Here is a 21,996-nt window from a genome sequence, read left to right as displayed (position 1 = left end):
AAACTATTAAAGCCGGCTCGTCTGGATCTGGACCCCAGCTCCTCAACTGCAGCGCGAGAGTGGAAGCACTGGTATAAAACCTTCTCCAACTTCATACAAGAGTGTGGAGAAAATGCACCTGACAAACTAAGAACTCTTGTGAACTGTGTTAGTCATAATGTCTATGAATACATCGAGGAATGTACTAATTATGATTCGGCTATTTCTATTCTACAGAATTTGCATGCAAAGACACCCAACGAAATATTCGCTAGGCATTTACTCGCAACTCGTCAGCAAAAGCCCGGTGAATCCTTAGATGAGTTTTTGAGAGAACTACGCAAGTTAGGTAAAGATTGTAACCTAAAAGCAGTTAGTGCCGAGCAGTACAAGGAAGAGTTGATTAGGGATGCCTTTATTAACGGTCTAACCTCGCCTTTGATTCGCCAACGTCTCTTGGAAAACAAGACTTTAGATTTACAGGCTGCTTATGATCAAGCTTATTCTTTAGACTTAGCTCAACGCAATGCCAACTCTTATGGTCCCGTAACTCCTCAGTTTGTGCACAGCGCCGCTGTGATGACCCCTGATCGTACTCAGACTTGGGATGAGACTGTGAAGAATAAACCTATGTCTAAGGATTGTGTGATGACTGCTGAAGATCCGGTATTGGCAGCTACCCTGTCCATGAAGAATAAGTGTCACTTCTGTGGAGGACTACGCCATAAACGTATTACTTGTCCCGCTCAAAATGCTACTTGTAATAAGTGTGGTAAGCAAGGTCATTTTGCTTGTGTGTGCATGTCCAAGGTGCCGGCTCCTTCAGGTAAGACCCCTACTGCTACTATGTTTGACTCTTCCCAACCTTCAGTCCTTGCCACCATCTCTGGTACCACTTTCCCTCAGAGCCTCCATCTAGCGGCCACCTCGACAACTATCAATGGACGAAAGCTATCGGCACTTGTCGATTCCTGCAGTGATGACAGTTACATAGACGAGGAAACTGCACGGGACTTGAAACTTCTAATACATCAAACAGGTAAAGATGTCACTTTAGCTCAGAAGTCATTACACACTAACTCTCATGGTTATGTCGTAGTTGACTTAACGCTACATCTTAATGGACAAACTTATCCTTCCACTCGTCTTGCACTGATGAAAGATTTGTGCTGTGGGGTACTGCTTGGTCAGGATTTCCAAAAACAGCACCAGAGTATAGTCATTGAATATGGTGGACCAAAACCTACGCTCAAGTTACCCGATAATGACTCGTATTGTTCTCTGGCGGCTGCTGCTGTAGATGAGCCTTCTCTTTTTCAACATTTGTCACCTAACTGTAAGCCCATAGTCACTAAGTCAAGATGTTATAGTAAAGATGACAGAGAATTCATTGAAATGGAAATAAACAGTCTACTTGCTGAGGGTATTATTGAGAGTAGCTTATCCCCATGGAGGGCCCAAGTTGTTGTAGTGAAGGACCCAATGAATCGACATAAGTAAAGGATGTGTGTGGATTACTCACAAACTGTGAATTTATACACAGAGCTAGACGCTTATCCATTGCCAAGAATAGACACTATGGTGAATGAACTATCAGCATACTATGTATTCTCAACTTTTGACTTAAAAAGCGCATATCACCAAATTCCGCTGAAAAAATCGGATAAGAAATACACGGCCTTTGAGGCCAATGGACGCCTCTATCAATTTTGTAGGGTTCCGTTCGGAGTCACAAATGGAGTAGCTGTCTTTCAACGAACCATGGATAAGCTAGTGAAAGAAGAAAACTTACAATGTGCATTTCCATATCTTGACAATATAACTATTGCTGGCCGCACTCAAGAAGAACACGATCGTAATATACAACACTTTCTTGAAGTCATCCACAACAGAAATTTAACCCTCAATACTTCTAAAACTATTAAGTCTGTTCGCTCCATTAATATTCTTGGTTACTGTGTAGGAAATGGGATTATAAAACCCGATCCCAGGGGGCTTCGACCACTACAAGAACTCCCACCCCCCACAAGTCGGGGATCTTTAAAGAGAGCACTGGGTATGTTTGCTTACTATGCCAAATGGATACAAGATTTTTCAACCAAAGTAAGACCATTAGCGAGTGCAAAGAAGTTTCCTTTAGATAAAGAAGCTCTACAGGCTTTCAGTCTGCTCAAGTTAGAACTTGAAAGAACAACGTTATGCTCTGTGGATGAAAACTTGCCCTTTGAAGTCGAATGTGATGCTTCCGAAGTAGCCATTTCGGCTGTGCTTAACCAGGGTGGGAGACCAGTAGCTTTCATGTCTAGGACTCTACAAGGAAGCGAAACACGTTATCACATTGTAGAAAAGGAGGCCATGGCTATAATTGAAGCTGTCCGTAAATGGGGCCACTTCCTTTCTAGACAACATTTCGATCTTATTACTGACCAGCGTTCGGTAGCCTTTATGTTCGACAACCGGAAATGCACAAAGATCAAGAATACCAAGATCCAGGAGTGGCGGATGGAACTCACTGCCTTCAGTTATACCGTACATTATCATCCTGGTAAAGAGAATGTGGTTCCAGATGCCTTCTCTCGAGCCTTCTGTTGTTCTACTGTCTCTGCGTCTTCTACTCTCACTGAACTACATGAGGGTCTATGTCATCCAGGAGTGACTCGTTTATTGCACTTTGTGAGATCTAAAAACCTCCCCTTTTCCACTGAAGAAGTCAGGAAGGTTTGTACTTCTTGCAAGACTTGTGCAGAGGTAAAGCCAAGATTCTATAGACCTCAAGAAGGAACACTCATCAAGGCTACTCAGCCTATGGAGAGGTTAAGCATCGACTTCAAAGGACCTCTCCCAACCGCCTCACGTAATCCCTATATACTTACTGTTGTAGATGAATACTCCCGTTTCCCCTTTGCTTTTCCATGTCCCAATATGAATACGACAACTTTGATCAAATGCCTGGAACAGGTATTTAGCCTATGTGGGATGCCTAATTACATTCATTCTGATCTAGGAACATCGTTCATGTCCAAGGATCTTAAAACCTACCTCTTACAAAAAGGAGTTGCTACGAGTCGAACTACCCCATATAACCCTATCGGCAATGGACAAGTGGAACGGCTCAACGGTATTATATGGAAGGCAATCCAGCTGGCCCTGAAGTCGCGGGACCTACCCGTTCAACATTGGGAATTGGTACTTACTGATGTACTGCACTCTCTTAGATCCCTTCCGTCTACATCTACAAATGTTACACCCAACGAACGTTTCTTTGGTTTTCCACGTCGTTCTTCCTCTGGAAGCTCTCTACCTTCATGGCTAATGTCACCAGGTCCAGTATTACTGAGAAGATTCGTTAGGGCAAACAAAAATGAACCTTTGGTTGATCAAGTCGAACTTCTGGATGTTAATCCAACTTATGCTAATATTAGACATCAGGATGGGCGGGAGTCAACAGTTTCTGTCCGCGACTTGGCTCCTTATCCCAAAAGACAGGTCAACTACTCTCCTGCTGGAAATCTGGAACTCATCTTCTACCTCGTCACCAGAGGCTGTACATACTACCATACTCCCTGACGTTCCAGAGAACACTGAACTTCATCAAGAGGCTGACGTAGAGGCGAATGCATCAACACCTCTAGTACGGAGGTCAACCCGTGTGTCTAAGGCTCCGGACAGATACGGATGGGATTGATACCTATAGAATACCTTGTCTTTTTCTTTTTAGGAGGGGAGAGTGTCATATTTTGTCATTGAACTTCGAATTGTTTGTTTGTTTGCGCGTCATACTCTGTCTGTCTGTCTGGCTACGTCGTTTGTTTTGGTTGCGCGTCATACTAGGTGAACTGTAGAGGAAGCTGACTAGCTATGTCGTCGCATTCTGTCTGGGACCGGTTAGAGAAATAGTCGTGACCCTCCTCGTAAGTTGCTTCCTTCCCTTACTTATTCAATTATGTGGTCTACTCATATGATGAGTCCTATATGTTCATTATATATGTATATATTGTGTAAACTATATATTGTAATGTATTTCCAGGTGTTCTAGTTGATTAAAGCTTGGGAGTAGCTACCAAGTCTTATTATTATGACAAGAACAAAATTGATTTGAGAACAAATGAGAAACATAGAAAAAGAAGACTAATGTACAACAAAACAGATTTTGAGAAACTCAGAAAATTCTTTCAAAATGCAAATTGGGAAAACTTCTTAAATGAAAAAACAAAGATGGAAGAGAAATGGAACACATTAAAAGAAATTTATAATGAGGGAATAAACTCTGTCATGGGAATGATGATAACCAGTACTATGATGGTCCCAAGCCTGGATAAAAGAGGAAGGTTGCTGTGACAAGTCTAGCAAACCGGCAGCGTAAAACAATTTTTTGCTCAAGAAACACATAGGCATCCTCACAACAGACAGATCCACAAGTTGACAACCCACAAAGAAAATGGACAAAGGGCATGGAATACTCTCAAAATCACAACATTCAACGTTTCTACACTACACGGGAAAGAAGAATTAGTAACTTTAATGGAGGAAGGGAAAATAACACTACTTGGAATTTGTGAAACCTGTTGGAGTGGATCTGGAAGAAGAGTGCTCCACCGTGATTTTCAATTAATTTATAGTGGAGGAAATGTATATAAACATGGTGTGGCAATCCTCATCTCACCAAACATAATAAATAGGATAAAAGACACAAATCAAATCAATGAAAGCATTGTAAGTATCTCCTTGAAAATGGACGAAGGAAACCTGAAAATAATACAAGTAAATGCACCCTAACAAGGGAGGACAGCTGTGGAGAAAGAGGAGTTCTACCAGACATTACAAGATGAGATTGACCTAACGAACGGGGACACCATTATCATGGGTGACTTAAATGGACACATCAGAGTACACAGAGACAATATAACAATGTTGTGGGTGCTTTTGGGATTGGAGATAGAAACAGGGAAGGTGAAAGACTACTTGATTTCTGTGTTTTGAACAATCTTGCTATAATGAACACATACTTTAAACACAAAGACGAGCACAAGTGGACATGGTATCGCTGGAATTATGAGAGACAGGAATATACTTATAGATCAATGATTGACATGATAATAACCAATAATAAAACTGTTTTCAACGATGTCAAGTCAATACCTTCACTTTCATGTGACTCCGACCATAGAATGGTAATAGGAAAAATAAACTTCATACAACCTAAAAGTGTCAAAGGACCAATACGAAAACGTTTTACAACTGAAAAGTTAATCAACCCAGAAGTTGCATTACAACTTGCTCAAAAGGTGGAAGAGAATTACATAGAACCTGAAACACGAGATATAAAAGTTGAATGGAATAAGTTCAGAGATGGCATAAAGAAAGCATGTGATGTTTTACAAATTAAAACAACAGGAAGAAGAAAGAAGAAGAATACCCCTTGGAGGAATGAAGAAGTAAAAGAGGTGGTAAGACGGAAAAATAAAGCCTTTAGAATTTGGATGAAGACCAGAAGGCCTCAGGATAGGTAAGAATATGTCTCAAGGTGAAATGAAGCAGAGATTATAAAAAGAAACGTGAAGAAAAACAGCTGGCTAAAGATCAGAGAAGATCTTGAAAGAGATATGAATGGGACAAGGAAACTTATATTTAGTCTTGCTAAGTTATATAGGAAATGAAATACAGTACCAACCCATTCTATAAGAGACAAGGATAATATTCTATTAAGAGAACTACAAGAAATTAGTCAAAGATGGACAGAGTATTTTGAGGATTTGTTGAACTTCACAGGACAAGATGAAGATGAAAGAGAGTACAATTCAGAAAATATGAGGGAAAGTGAAGTGGAGGACACAGGAGGAAATGAATGGAAAATACCAGAAGCAGAACTGAGAGTAGCTATGGAAAATATGAAAAAAGGGAAAGCACCCGGAGAGGATGAAATTTCAAAAGAAATTATTAAGAAAATGGGAAATACTAGACTAAAGTGGATGCTGAAAGTGATAAATATAGCATGGAGAAATAAGCAAGTCCCAGATGATTGGGCCAAAGAGGCGATATGCCCAATACACACAAAAAAGGTGCCAAACAGATTGTGGAAATTATAGAGGCATCTCTCTACGATCACACACAGGAAAGATCTATGAAAAACATAAAATAAAAGAATCTCATAGTGGTTTTTCACCAGGATGACAAACAATCGACAATATCTTCACTCTAAAAATCTTAATGGAGAAGTGTTGGGAGTGGGACAGACACAAATGCATTGAGTTTATTGACCTTCAAAAGGCTTTCAATAGAGTACCAAGGGATCAGTTATGGCAAGCTATTGAACATGATAAATATGGGGTACCAATAAGTCCCTGTCTGGGGTATTGGCTGCATGTTATTATGGCAAAGTAGCATGCAGTTGATACTTTTGGGCCTATATGGGGCACCCCTACAGACCAGAGCCACACATCATTTTGTCTGTGATAGAGGAAAACTCTGTTCATTGAAAAATGATGACACTTTTATACTACGACTGTCCCTCCGTTATGCTGTCCCCCGACCCCTTGTTACTGTCCTGTACATTTTCTCTGTATATTCATTTCCTTTCTTGCCTACCTACCCTGTGGTGGGGGCAAAAGAATACTGCCACCAAGTATTTCCACTTGGATCATAACAGGCGAGAAAAAAGGGACGGGGATTGGGACTAGGCATCCTTCTCCTTGTAGCCCCACAGGGGACATTCCTAAAAAAAGTAAAGGCATAAAAGGGTCTAGGAGTTTTCCAACCAGCACCCTAAGGTTTGGGTCTTTTAATGTGCATGGATGTGGTACAGATGAGAGTAAAAGGGAAGAGATAGGTAGTATGTTTGTGAGAAGAAAGATGGATCTGTTGGTTTTGAGTGAAACTAAGTTGAGAGGGAAGGGCGAGTGTAAGGTTAGGAGTGTAAGTGGGAGGTTATCAGGAGAGAAGAGAGGGCGAGGGAGAGAAGGGGTGGCAATACTAGTAAGTGAAGAGATAGGTAAACATGTAGTGGAGTGGAAGGAGGTTTCCTCAAGGATAATGTGGATGAAGGTGAAACTGGGAAAGGAGATGTGGGTTTTTGTAAGTGCATATGGGCCTGGTAGTGAGAAGAGTGTAGAAGAAAGGGAGGCTTTTTGGATAGATTTAACTGAGTGCATAGAGGGATTAGGGAGAAATGTCAATGTAATAGTACTGGGAGACCTTAATGCTAGGGTAGGAAATGATCCAATTGATGGAGTGGTTGCAAAATGTGGAGTTCCAGGAGAGAATAGTAGTGGAGAGTTGATGGTGGAGATGTGTCTAGAGAGTTGATGATAGCAAATACAGTGTTTCGGAAGAAAGTCAAGCATAAGTACACATGGTAGAGAGTGCTGGAGGGAAGGGTGGTAGATAGAGCATTAATGGATTATATAGTGGTAGATAGGAGTATAATAGGAGGAGTTAAGGATGTACATGTGCTAAGGGGAGAGGGTGGAGGAATATCAGATCATTTTTTGGTAGAAGGTAAGTTGAGAGTGGAGGATATATGGAGAAAGGGGAAAAGGACAAAAGGTAGGGAGGTGCTTAGAGTGAACTCTTTAAATGAAAAGGAAAAGGAGAAGGAGTGCAAGAAGAAGCTGAGAGAGGAGTGGGAGGGAGTGAAGGATAGAGTAGAGTTAGGAGTGGAGGAGGAATGGGGATGGTTCAAGGAGGGAGTCACAAAGTGTGCAAAGATGGTGTGTGGAACAAGGACAGGAGGAAATAGAAGGAAGGGTAGTGAATGGTGGGATGAGGAAATGAAGAAGGTTGTAGAAGAGCTTTCACAGATGGGTTACAAAATGGGACGAAGGAGTCATATGAGAGGTACAAAGAAAAGAAAAGAGAAGTAAAGCAAGTAAAGGGGACAAAGAGGAGAACAGATGTGAAATGGGGTATGAGTATGACAGATAATTTTGAAAGTAATAAAAAGATGTTTTGGAAGAAATTAAGAGAGGAAGAGGAGGTGAATCAAGTAGAGAAAAAAAGGTAAAAGGTGCAGATGGAGAGATGATAATGGAAGAGAAGGTAGTAAGGGGAAGATGGGCAGAATATTTTAGGGAGTTGCTTAATGTGAAGGAGGATAGGGAGGGAAAGATAGTTGCAGTGGGAAATGCTAGGAAAATGACCGTGATGAGTGAGGAGAATGGAGGAGAAATAAGGAAGGATGAAGTGAAGGCAGTTGATAAAATGATGAAAGCAGGTAAGGCACCTGGTCTGGATGGATGCCATACAGAATGTCTAAAAAAAAAGGAGCTACAGTGATGGTGGACTGGCTGGTGAGGTTATTTAATGTTTGCTGGAGAGAGGGTAGAGTGCCGGAGGACTGAAGGAGTGCATGTATAGTTACACTTTACAAGGGAAAAGGGGACAAGTGTGAGTGTAGTAGTTTCAGAGGGATTAGCCTGTTAAGTTTAGTTGGGAAGGCTTATGGGAGGATCTTGATTGAGAGGATTAGGAGAGGAACAGAGGGAGTAATTGGTGAGGAACAGTGTGGATTTAGGATGGGTAGAGGTTGTGTAGATCAGATTTTTGTGGTAAGACAGATATGTGAGAAAGCTATAGGAAAGGGGAAGGATGTTTTTGGGCATTTATGGATCTGAAAAAGGCTTACGTCAGGGTAGACAGGAAGGCACTGTGGGAGGTTTTGCGGATATATGGGATAGGAGGAAAGCTTCTAGGAGCTGTCAAGAGTTTTTATGAGAGTAGTAGAGCATGTGTCAGGATTAGAAAAGGAGAGAGTAAGTGGTTCGAGGAAAAGCTGGGACTTTGTCAGGGATGCGTTATGTCACCCTGGCTGTTCAACTTATACATGGATGGGGTGGTGTGAGAGGTAAATGCAAGGGTGGTGGGTCAGGGATTGGAGATGGTTTAAGAAAATGGAGAAAAGTGGGAGGTGAGCCAGCTGTTGTTTGTGGACGACACTGTGCTTGTGGCAGAATCGGAGGAGGGATTGAAGAACTTGGTGACAGAGTTTGGGAGAGTGTGTGAAAGAAGAAAGCTGAAGATAAATGTGGGTAAAAGTAAGGTAATAAGATGTACAAGGGGTGAAAGTGGCAGCAGACTGGAAGTGAACATTAAGGGAGAGCAACTGGAGGAAGTGGATAGCTTTAGATACTTGGGTGCAAATGTGACAGGAAAAGGTGGAGTGGAGGTGGAGATAGAATGTAGATTGAGAGAAGCAAGTAAATGCCTTGGTGGATTAAAAAGTGTAATGAGGAATAGACATTTGGGAATGGATGCTAAGAGGAGACTGTATGAAGGAGTGATTGTGCCAACAGCAATGTATGGGGCAGAAACATGGAACATAAGAGAGGAAGAGAGAAGGAGTTTGAATGTGTTTGAGATGAGGTGTCTGAGAAGTATGATGGGGGTTACTAGGCTAGATAGGGTGAGAAATGAGGAGGTGAGGAGGAGAACAGGGGTTGTAAGGGAGTTGGGAGATAGGGTTGATGAAAGAGTATTAGGATGGTTTGGACACATGGAAAGAATGAGTGAAGAAATACTAGTAAAGGAGGTATGGAAGGCAGATGTGGAGGGAGTGAACATGAAGGGACGTCCTAGGATGAGGTGGATGGATGGGGTGAAGGGGGCTTTGGGGAAGAGGGAAATGTCTGTTGAGGAAGGACGGGAGAGGACAGAAGACAGGGGAGGGGTGAATGGAGAATGGTTGTATATGGATGATGTTGTGATGAATGAAGTGGAATGGGTGGGGGGATGTGGGGTGAGGTAGTATGCGTGAGCAAAATTTGATGCAGCCCAAAGGGATTTCTCCCCGTCTTCTCCCTTTATGCATGGGGGGATGGAGAGGGGGGGTCGCCGATTTAATGAAGCAGCCTTACTGTGGATGTGCTGTGTCTTGCTTCTGACCTAGGACAGTGGACAAGGTGCAGGGATGACCTGTCATCCAGGAGGTGCAAAGATAAGAGGGAGGGTGGAGGGGTGTGGAGTGTATTCAGGGATGGAATGGGTGGGAATGATTTTATGCCTTTTCCTTTTTGGCTACCTCCATTGTAAGGGGGAAAAAGCCTTGGTATGTATGTTTGTATATATGAATCAATAGGTGGTATTCAAGGAAAGTTATTGGAATATTGGAATGGATGAAAGATTTTTTTACTGGGAGGAAAATGAGGGTAGTACTTAGAGACAAATACTCAACCTGGGAAGTAATGATAAGTAGATTCGCACAAGGTTTGGTATTGGCTCCGATTATGTTTGTCATATATATAAATGACATGGATGAAGGTGTGGAATGTAATATGAACTTCTTTGCAGTTGATGCAAAACTATCAAAGAAAGTAAATACAGCGGAAGACTGTGAATTAATACAGAAAGACCTGGATAAAGCCTGGGAATGGAGTCAAAAGTAGGAAGTGAACTTCAACATCAAGAAATGTAGTATAATGGAGTTTGGAAAAAGTAAAGATAGAATATCAGGACAATATAAAATTGGTACAAATTAAGTTAAAAAAAGTTAGCTCAGAAAAGGGACCTCGGAGTACCATATTTTCCGGTGTATAGTGCGCGACTTTTTTCTGTTGGAAGGGCCTAAAAATGGGGGGTGCATGTTATCCAGTGGTGTGCATTATCTACGGACTACTATAAAAATTCTGCGGCTGTGTGTGTAATTTTTTTCACAACAACGTGACGATGTTGGCTGTCACAAAGTCGGGACAGCACACTTCTCCGTGACATTCCGTGAGAACAAGAAGAACAGCCATGGTGACATGAAAGAATACGCCAGCATGGGCTATATAAATATTTGGTATAGGTATCTATCGAATCTTATTTTTCATGTTTAAATAGGCCTAAACACCATGAAACATAATCAATATTTCTGATATTTGCCCATGTTCACAGCATCCTAGTTCGAGTTTTTATGTTGGCTTTGTTGTTTTACTTTAGGTATGGTACAAATCCCATTGCGGCCGTTCATAAACTCGTGTCAAACACCTGACTACAACACCCTCTTTCGGGAGTTATATTAACTAAACGTCACCTTGATGAGAGACTGTCCTATTTCACCACTGTCATTGCAGGTTCAAAGCTAAAACGAAACAGTCTGTAGTTTGTTTCAGTATTAAATAAAAAATGGTCAAGACAAATTATTTCCTCAAGATATAAAATGAACATTTTCTGTAAAAATCCCGAAATTTTTCTGTATATTTTACTTTCAATAAACTTTTTTTAGATCATATTTCCTACAAACTATTTAAGCTACAAAGTAATAAGGTTCTCGATTCTCTCGCTAGATGGCAATCGGGAATGCGCGTTATACATCGGTGCGCGCTATTTGTGTACTGAGATAACGAAGTGCATGGGTGCGCATTATAACCCGATGCGCATTTTAAGCCGGAAAATACGGTAATTATCAGCAAGACATGTCACCAGACAAGCATATCAACAAAATAGTAGGAGACACCTTCAATTTATTAAGATCAATGAAAGTGGCCTTTGATTACTTGGATGAGGAAATGGTAAAGAAAATATTAGTTACACTGATAAGACCAAGATTGGAATATACTGGGACACTATGGACACCCAGTACTAAAAAGAATATAAAGAAATTAGAAAGAATACAAAGAGCAATGACAAAGATGGCACCATTTTCCAAATTGCCATACAAAGATTGTCCAAATTGGAACTACCAACCTTGGAACAAAGAAGAGAAAGAGGAGATTTACTGACTGTTTACAGTATTACGAAAGAGATGGAAGTCCTAGACTGAGATGATTTATTAAAGTGGGATAAGAGAAAAACAAGAGGACGTGAAAAGAAACTCAAAAAGGATAGTTATATAAGAGATCTGAAAAAGAATAGCTTCCCACACAGTGATATCTGGAATAAATTGGATGAGGTAACAGTGTGTGCAAATACTATACAGGAATTTAAAAACAAACTTGATGATGAAAGATACAAAGACAGGTCACTACGAGCACAGCTCCCTTTCCATATAATACAAGGTAAATACAACTAGGTAAATACATCTTCCTTCCCAGTTTCACTTTCATCCCATTAACCACTTCAGTACAGGACTTAAATCTCGCGGGCAGCAGCCAATGCCAGCCATATGACGTGTCGTAATAATACTCGCATCATAAAATATAGTCACCGCTTATATCGATCGTTCTCTCTTTCACCCGCGAATTTTGAAAACCACAGAGAATGGGATTCAGGGCGCATTTGGGAGAATGTAAAAACACAGGGGCGACTACAATAAATATAATCAAGACGCCGATATGGCAGCGTCGCGAATCCACTTGCTCCTCATGACGCCTACGTGTGCGGCACCGTATGGAAGGGGTTAACCTTGAAGAAACCTCCTTCCACTCCACCACACACTTACCTATCTCTTCACTTACTAGTATAGCCACCTCTTCTCTCCCTCATCCTCTCTTCACTCCTGACACCCTCCCAACTACACTCCCAAACTCAAACTTGCCCTCCCTTTCAACTTAGGTTTCATTCAATGCCAACACATCCATCTTTCTTATCACAAACATACTGCCTATCTCTTCCCTTTTACTCTCATTTGTACCATATCTACCCACATTAACCCCTTCCATACGGTGCCGCACACGTAGGCGGAATGAGCAATTGAATATGCAACGATGCCATATCGGCATCTTAATTATATTTATTGTAGTCGCCCCTATTTTTTAAATTCTCTCTTAATCTGCCCTGAGTTGCATTCTCTATGGTTTTCAAAATTCACGGGTGAAAGAGAGAATGATAAATATAAGCGGTGACTATATTTTATGATGCGAGTATGATTACGACATGTCGTACGGCTGGCATTGGCTGCTGCCCGCGAGATTTTGAACCGTATGGAAGGGGTTAAAAGACCCAAACCTTAGGGTTCTGGTTGGAAAACTCCTTCCAGACCTTATTATGACTTTTTTTTCTTTTTTAATGATATCCCTTTGGAGCTGCAGAGAGTAGGATGCCTAGTCCTATCCCCATCCCATTTTTGTTGCCTTTTACAAATCAAGTGGGAACACTCGGTGGCAGTATTCTTTCTCCCCTACCACGGGGTTTGGCAAAAAAGGAAATATATATTCAGAGAAGTGGTATAGGATGATATCAATAGTGAGGGGACAGCATAATGAAAGGACAGCTGCAGTATAATATAGTAGTATAATTTTTCTATGAATAGAGATTTCCTCTATCACAGACAAAATGTGTATATCTGGTCTGTAGTGGTGCCCCATATAGACCCTAAAGTATCAGTAGCATGCTACAGAGCAATTTTAACCTAACAATAACATGCAGCCAATACCTTGGATGGAGTACATACATATACCAAAGGCTTTTTTCCCCCTACATGGGGGGTAGCCAAAAAGAAAAAGGCATAGAAACCACTCCCATCCATTCCACTTCCTATACACTCCACTCCCCTCTACCCCCCTCCCTCCACCCCCACCTCGGCACCTCCTGGACGACGGGCCACTACCCGCATCCCGTCCACCACCCAGGGTCAGAAGCAGCGTCGCAAGACACAGTACATCCACAGCAAGGCCGCTTCAGTGGTGGGGCAGATATGTGAGGGAGCTGTGGGAGAGGGTGGGGATTTTTTTTTGGCTTTTATGGATCTGGAGGGGGCTTGTGACAGGGTAGACAGGGGGGCACTGTGGGGAGTGCTGCAGATGTATGGGATGGGAGGAGAGCTGTTGAGAGTAGTCAAGAGTTTTTGCGAGAGTGGTGGGGCTTGTGTTGGGATTGGAAATGGAGAGAGTGAATGGTTTGAGGTAAAGGTAGGACTTTGTCAGGGGTGTGTTGTGTCACCCTGGCTGTTCAATCTTTGCATGGATGGGGTGGTGCGAGAGGTGAATGCATGGGTGGTGGGTCGGGGGTTGGAGATGATTAAAGAAAATGGAGAAAGGTGGGAGGTGGGCCAGTTGTTGTTTGCTGACAACACTGCGGTTGTGGCAGGGTCGGGGGAGGGGTTGGGGAGGTTGGTGACAGAGTTTGGGGGGGGGAGGGAAGCTGAAGATAAATGTGGGTGAAAGTGAGGTGATGAGATGTACGGGGGGGGAGAGAGTGGCAGCGGGCTGGAGGTGAGCATTAACCCCTTGAGTACCAGATGTGTGTTTTGTGACACCTGCATGTCACGGCTGAGTGCACCCGCCAGGAATCGAGCATGCTCCCCGTGACACGCACGTGTCACAGTTATAAGCTGTGTGTATTGAGGGCTCTCAAGTGTCTGTGTTTACAAACATAAGGCTCCAGCAATTCGTGGGACAGTTTGAAACGTTTGTTTACGTAAGGTTGACGGGTCGGTAACGAAGGGGTTCAGGGTGAGGGACTGGAGGAGGTGGATAGTTTTGGGTACTTGGGTGCAAATCTGGCGGGAGGGAGAGGAGTGGGGGTGGAGGTGGAGGTGGAGTGTGGATTGGGAGAGGCAAGTGGGTGCCTTGGTGGATTGAAGGGTGTAATGAGAGATGGACGTCTGGGAGTGGATGCTGGGAGGAGGTTGTGTGAAGGAGTGATTGTGCCAGCAGCATTGTGCAGGGCAGAGGCATGGAGCATGGGAGGGGAAGGGAGAAGGAGTTTGAATGTGTTTGGGGTGAGGTGTCTGAGAGGTGTGATGGGGGTTGCTGGGCTAGATGGAGTGAGAGGTGGGGGGGTGGGGAGGAGAACAGGGGTGGAGGGGGAGCTGGGAGATGGGGTTGATGGGGGTATTGGGGTGGTTTAGATGGAGTAGTTCATGAAAATCACACTGAATTACACTTCCACAGCATGATTCCCAACAATAAAGAAAACATACCAACAAGCTATACAAAACAATGCAGTAAAAATATCATAAGGGTGTATACCCTCCCCATATAATGCCACATGAAAATGACATGCACACAATTCTAGGCAAGAATCAATCTTATCCACCCATCTCATAACTTTACACAAGCACAACCAATTGAATGCAACAAAAAGCCTACACCAGCAGCATACTACTCAAACATCTACAACAATCTACCACCTATGAAACATTGCAAGAGCAACAAAGTCATCATACCTGGATGTGAGTATGATAGTGTTCTTTGGGTTGGTTGCCCACTGGATAAATAATTCTCTTGCAAAGCCACTTTCCAAGTCAGGAAAACTCACCAACACAACCTAGAATATAAAAGATGAAAAAAAAAAAAGGAAAAAAAATTACTACACAATAAAATACATAAAAACAAGTTATTTACAATTCATTCAAGAAAACTTGAAACAGCAGCAAAGTGTACAAGAATGAATCAAATTTGTATGATTTTATCTTTCAATGTGGTTAAGCACTTGATTTTAAATTCCACATGATTTTATTCAATTGAGACATAGACCATCCCCCCTCCCAAATAAGGTCTTTACTGGTCAGGATCATGTCCAGGTGAAAATATGCTGGAGTTAGAATAAAATTAAGACTAATACCTTGGGTGACTGTAAACGACTTAGATCCGTAAGACTGTGGCATAATTTAACGTGCTTGAAACTGAAGGGATTGCTCCGACTCTGATCAAAGGATTTGGTCAACTTTTCACTCATCCATTCAATCTGAAATTACAAAATATATTCAATGTTATGTCAAGTACCTATTCTAGAATAATTTGATGTTTACATTAAACACATTCACAACTAGCAATTCAAAGACAAATATATATATATGGGGGAAAAGAATACTGCCACCAAGTATTTCCACTTGCATCGTAACAGGCGAGAATAAAAGGGACGGGGATTGGGACTAGGCATCCTTCTCCTTGTAGCCCCACAGGGGACATTCCTAAAAGAAAAAGTAAAGGCATAAAAGGGTCTAGGAGTTTTCCAACCAGCACCCTAAGGTTTGGGTCTTTTAATGTGTGTGGATGTGGTACAGATGAGAGTAAAAGGGAAGAGATAGGTAGTATGTTTGTGAGAAGAAAGATGGATGTGTTGGCTTTGAGTGAAACTAAGTTGAGAGGGAAGGGTGAGTGCAAGTTTGGGAGTGTAAGTGGGAGGTTATCAGGAGTGAAGAGAGGGAGAGGGAGGGAAGGGGTGGCTATACTAATAAGTGAAGAGATAGGTAAACGTGTAGTGGAGTGGAGGGAGGTTTCCTCAAGGATAATGTGGATGAAGGTGAAACTGGGAAAGGAGATGTGGGTTTTTGTAAGTGCATATGGGCCTGGTGGTGAGAAGAGCGTAGAAGAAAGGGAAGCTTTTTGGATAGATTTAAATGAGTGCATAGAGGATTTAGGGAGAAATATCAATGTAATAGCACTGGGAGACCTTAATGATAGGGTAGGAAATTATCCAATTAATGGAGTGGTTGTGAAATGTAGAGCTCCAGGAGAGAATTGTAGTGGAGAGTTGATGGTGGAGATGTGTCTAGAGAGTTGATGATTGCAAATACAGTGTTTCGGAAGAAAGTCAAGCATAAGTACACATGGGAGAGGGTGGTGGAGGGAAGGGTGGTAGATAGAGCGTTAATGGATTATGTAGTGGTAAATAGGATTATGATAGGAAAAGTTAAGGATGTACATGTGCTAAGGGGAGAGGGTGGGGGAATATCAGATCATTTTTTGGTGGAAGGTAAGTTGAGAGTGGAGGATAGATAGAGAAAGAGGAAAGGGACAAAAGGTAGGGAGGTGCTTAGAGTGAACTCTTTAAATGAAAAGGAAAAGGAGAAGGAGTGCAAGAAGCTGAAGGAGGAGTGGGAGTGAAGGATAGAGTAGAGCTAGGTTTGGAGGAGGAATGGGGATGGTTCAAGGAGGGAGTCACAAAGTGTGCAAAGATGGAGGAAATAGAAGGGTAGCGAGTGGTGGGATGAGGAAACTAAGAAGGTTGTAGAAGAGAAGAAGTGAACTTTCACAGATTGGTTACAAAGTAGGACGAGGGAGTCATATGAGAGGTACAAAGAAAAGAAAAGAGAAGTAAAGGGAGCAAAGAGGAGAGCAGATGTGAAATGGGGTATGAGTATGACAGATAATTTTGAAAGTAATAAAAAGATGTTTTGGAAAGAAATTAAGAGAGGAAGAGGAGGCAAATCAAGTAGAAAAGAAAAGGTAAAAGGTACAGATGGAGAGATGATAATGGAAGAGAAGGCAGTAAGGGGAAGATGGGCAGAATATTTTAGAGAGTTACTTAATGTGAAGGAGGATAGGGAGGGAAAGATAGCTGCAGTGGGAAATGCTAAGAAAATGACCGTGATGAGTGAGGAAAATGGAGGAGAAATAAGGAAGGATGAAGTGAAGGCAGTTGTTAAGATGATGAAAGCAGGAAAGGCACCTGGTCTGGATGGATGCCATACAGAATGTCTAAAAAAAAAAAGGAGCTACAGTGATGGTGGACTGGCTGGTGAGGTTATTTACCGTTTCCTGGAGAGAGGGTAGAGTGCCATAGGACTCGAGGAGTGCCTGTATAGTTCCACTTTACAAGAGAAAAGAGGACAAGTGTGAGTGTAGTAGTTTCAGAGGGATTAGCTTGTTAAGTGTAGTTGGGAAGGCTTATGGGAGGATCTTGATTGAGAGGATTAGGAGAGGAACAGAGGGAGTAATTGGTGAGAAACAGTGTGGATTTAGGATGGGTAGAGGTTGCATAGATCAGATTTTTGTGGTAAGACAGATATGTGAGAAAGCTATAGGAAAGGGGAAGGATGTTTTTTGGGCTTTTATGGACCTGGAAAAGGCTTACGACAGGGTAGACAGAAAGGCACTGTGGGAGGTTTTGCAGATATACGGGATAGGAGGAAAGCTTCTAGGAGCTGTCAAGAGTTTTTATGAGAATAGTAGAGCATGTGTCAGGATTAGAAATGGAGAGAGTGAGTGGTTCGAGGTAAAGGTGGGATTTCATCAAGGATGCATTTTGTCGCCCTGGCTGTTCAACTTATACATGGATGGGGTATTGCGAGAGGTAAATGCAAGGGTAGTAGGTCAGGGATTGGAGATGGTTAAAGAAAATGGAGAAAAGTGGGAGGTGAGCCAGCTGTTGTTTGCGGATGACACTGCACTTGTGGCAGGATCGGAGGAGGGTTTGGGGAAGTTGGTGACAGAGTTTGGGAGAGTGTGTGATAGAAGAAAATTGAAGATAAATGTGGGTAAAAGTAAGGTGATGAGATGTACAAGGGGTGAAAGTGGCAGTGGACTACAAGTGAGCATTAACCCCTTCCATACGGTGCCGCACACGTAGGCGTCATGGACTTAGATCTCGGTGGCAGCAGCCAATGCCAGCCGTACGACGTGTCGTAATAATACTCGCATCATAAAATATAGTCACCGCTTATATCGATCGTTCTCTCTTCACCCATAAATTTTGATAACCATAGAAAATGCGATTACAAAAGAATTAGAAAGAATGTCATTATGGAGGGGCGACTACAATAAATATAATCAAGACGCCGATATGGCAGCCTCGCGAATACACTCGCTCCCCATGACGCCTACGTGTGCGGCACCGTATGGAAGGGGTTAAGGGAAAACGACAGGAGGAAGTGGATATTTTTAGATACAGGTAATCCTCGTTTTACGCGGGTTCACATTACGCGATTTCACATTAAAGCGGTGTCCAAAACTAGGGGGTATTCCTCACATTACACAAATTCCTCAGAGTAACGCGAAATCCGGAAAGTTAAAATACGCGGGCTGCGATTTAGTTCCGTAAGGCAGCCGCTAGGTGACGCTAGCTGATTCCAGCCTCCGCATCCCTCTCGCCACCAAGCTCAATTCGTCCACGACTTCAAAGGATACAGCATAGACGACAATGTAGCCAAGGCCAACGTTAAAAGTCTGCGTCTAGCACAGCAAGTTGGCTTCGAGGATTTGGAAGAGGAGGACATCGACAACTTGCTTCAGTCTCACACACAAGAGCTCTCCAATGAAGATTTGTTTGACATCGAGAAAGAGAGAGTGAAAATGATGGAGGAGAAAGAGGAAGCAGCAGCAGCAGCAGCATCACCAGGACCACAGCGAGCCCTCACAGCTGCCAACTTGTCTGAGTGTATGGACTCGTTGATGCATGCAATGAGGGTCATAGAGGAGAATGATCCTAATGTCGAGAGGAGCAGCACCATCATACGACGTGTGATGGAGAACATGGCTTGCTATAATGCTATGTTAAAAGAAAAACAACAAAAGACAAAACAACAGCCGATCACAAACTTCTTCCGACAACGCACACCAAGTCAGCTAACCAGCGAATCGGAGACAGGCACCGAATCGGAGATGGACGCTCCCGATGACCCTGCCGCCCCTGCCTCACCACAAACATCACACACACACACCGAGTCCGATATAGCACGCAGTGACACGTCAGGGGGTGAAGCCTAGTTAGGAATCTACAATAGTACACAGCGAGCGGTGAGTGTTGTGTTGTTGTCAGTATGGAAACGTGTGAGAGCAACATCTCAGCTTGCGGGATGGTTTCCTGACCCATGATTTTTTTCATTGTCCAAGGGTAATTTTATTTTCATAAAAGTAAAATAAAAATGAATGTAGAAAAAAACTTGAAAGAAATTTATTCATCCTTGAATCGCAATAAGCTGCCGCTACAACAACAACAACAGCGTGCAGATCAGCAGAGGGACGCTACTTATCAAGGCATAAAGGCCAATTAACCCGTGATCCCATATGTGGTGGTAAATCAACAACAACAAGGCAGGTCAGAGGTTATATGCTTAGCTCGTGGCTCAGCTGCAGGAAGGATTATGGTATTGGAAACACTTGTAACAGCAAAGTAGTGAGTTTAATTCCTCACATTACGCGAAATTCACATTACGCGCTGCCTTTTGGAACGCATCTAGCGCGTAAAGTGAGGACTACCTGTACTTGGGTGCAAATGTGGCAGGAAAAGGTGGAGTGAAGGTGGAGGTAGAATGTAAATTGAGAGAAGTGAGTAAATGTCTTGGTGGATTAAAAAGTGTAATGAGGAATAGACATTTGGGAATGGATGCTAAGAGTAGACGTTATGAAGGAGTGATTGTGCCAACAGCAATGTATGGGGCAGAAACATGGAACATAAGAGAGGAAGAGAGAATGAATTTGAATATGTTTGAGATGAGGTGTCTGAGAAGTATGATGGGGGTTGTTGTTGTTGTTGTCCTTCCCTAGACTGTCTTTCCGAGCAGTCCCGTCTCCCCAAGGAAGGCCACAGCCGAAACTGGGTTTTCCCACAAATCCTTTATAGAGTGTATGTTGTGTTGTTTGCGTGCATGATTGTGTATAATGCAGTCTTCCATTATGTGTTGTATGGTATGGGGAGAAGTGTTACATCCTGGGCAGCTGTTCACAACACGGTCGTCCAGCCTCTTCTGGTAGCTTAGAAGTGCTGGGTGGTGACCGCATCGCAGTCTGGCCAAGTGGATTCTGTCCTTTCGTGGGAGAGAGGATTCAGAAGGGTGGATATCAGGGGGTCTGGCATGCAGAAGTGTGTTGTCTTTCAGCGTGTTAATGGAGCGGTGAGTGATATGATTATGAATATGTTTCCGGAGGCTGGTATTTGGTGGTTGTGGAGGAAGAGAAGAGAGTATCTGTGCGTAATAAAGGTCTTTGGGTGTAGTTTTAATGTTTCTTGGTGTGTGTGGGTGTTCTACTATGTAGTGTAGCGGGTGTGATGTGTTTGTGGTGGCTGCAGCAAGTGATTGTGTGCCTCTCATGTCGAGGTGGTCCTTGACTTTGAGGACTTTTGTTTCATGGTGTAAATGGTCTGTAGGTGTTGTATTTGTGCAGCCTGTAATTGTTTTTAGGGCTACTAGGGGGTTACTAGGCTAGATAGAGTGAGAAATGAGGAGGTGAGGTGGAGAACAGGGGTGGAGAGGGGGTTGGGAGATAGGGTTGATGAAAGAGTATTAGGATGGTTTGGACACATGGAAAGAATGAGTGAAGAAAGACTAGTAAAAGAGGTATGGAAGGCAGATGTGGAGGGAGTGAACATGAAGGGACGTCCTAGGATGAGGTGAATGGATAGGGTGAAGCGGGCTTTGGGGAAGAGGGGAATGTCTGTTGAGGAAGGATGGGAGAGGATAGAAGACAGGGGTGAATGGAGAATGGTTGTATATCGATGATGTTGTGATGCATGAGGTGGAATGGGTGGGGGGATGGGGGTGAGGTAGTAGGTGTGAGCAAAATTTGACACAGCCCGAAGGGATTTCTCCCCGTCTTCTCCTTTTATGCATGGGGGGATAGAGAGGGGGGGTCGCCGATTTAATGAAGCGGCCTTGCTGTGGATGTGCTGTGTCTTGCGACACTGCTTCTGACCCAGGGCTGTGGACAAGGTGCAGGGATGACCCGTCATCCAGGAGGTGCTAAGATAAGAGGGAGGGTGGAGGGGTGTGGAGTGTATTCAGGGATGGAATGGGTGGGAGTGAATTTATACCTTTTCCTTTCTGGCTACCTCCCTTGTAAGGGGGAAAAACCTTGGTATACATATGTACATATATATATATATATATATATATATATATATATATATATATATATATATATATATATATATATATATATATATATATATACATACATATACCAAGGCTTCTTCCCCTTTACAAGGGAGGTAGCCAAAAAGAAAAAGGCATAAAAACATTCCCACCCATTCCATCCCTGAATACACTCCACACCCCTCCACCCTCCCTCTTATCTTAGCACCTCCTGAATGACGGGTCATCCCTGCACCTTGTCCACTGCCCTGGGTCAGAAGCAGTGTCGCAAGACACAGCACATCCACAGCAAGGCCGCTTCATTAAATCAGCGACCCCCCCCCCCTCTCCGTCCCCCCATTGCATAAATGAGAGGACGGGGAGAAATCCCTTCGGGCTGCGTCAAATTTTGCTCACACATACTACCTCACACCCCATCCACCCGCCCATTCCACCTCATGCTATCACAACATCATCCATATACAACCATTCTCCATTCACACCTGTCTTCTGTCCTCTCCCGTCCTTCCTCAACAGACATTCCCCTCGTCTCCAAAGCCCCCTTCACCCCATCCATCCACCTCATCCTAGGATGCCCCCTCATGTTCACTCCCTCCACATCTGCCTTCCATACCTCTTTTACTAGTCTT

At 43.1% G+C, this 21,996-nt stretch overlaps 1 protein-coding gene across 2 annotated transcripts in view; it reads right to left on the bottom strand.

Annotated features, from left to right (window-relative positions):
• Nucleotides 1-21,996, bottom strand: part of Cpsf100 (cleavage and polyadenylation specificity factor subunit 2) — a 156,693-nt gene that overhangs the window by 73,211 nt on the left and 61,486 nt on the right. For both annotated transcript variants that reach the window (XM_076182966.1, XM_076182967.1), the window contains 2 exons: nt 15,397-15,519; nt 14,999-15,099 (listed from right to left, as the gene is read on the bottom strand). In XM_076182966.1, coding sequence (XP_076039081.1) covers nt 14,999-15,099; nt 15,397-15,519 — 224 coding nt within the window. The remainder of the gene's footprint in view (nt 1-14,998; nt 15,100-15,396; nt 15,520-21,996) is intronic.

This window comes from Oratosquilla oratoria, chromosome 3 (assembly GCF_046742065.1).
Source record: "Oratosquilla oratoria isolate Oo_2021 chromosome 3, ASM4674206v1, whole genome shotgun sequence".
Lineage (NCBI taxonomy): Eukaryota > Metazoa > Arthropoda > Malacostraca > Stomatopoda > Squillidae > Oratosquilla > Oratosquilla oratoria.
Note: the sequence above shows the minus strand (reverse complement) of the source record. Positions and strands in the feature narration are given on the sequence as shown.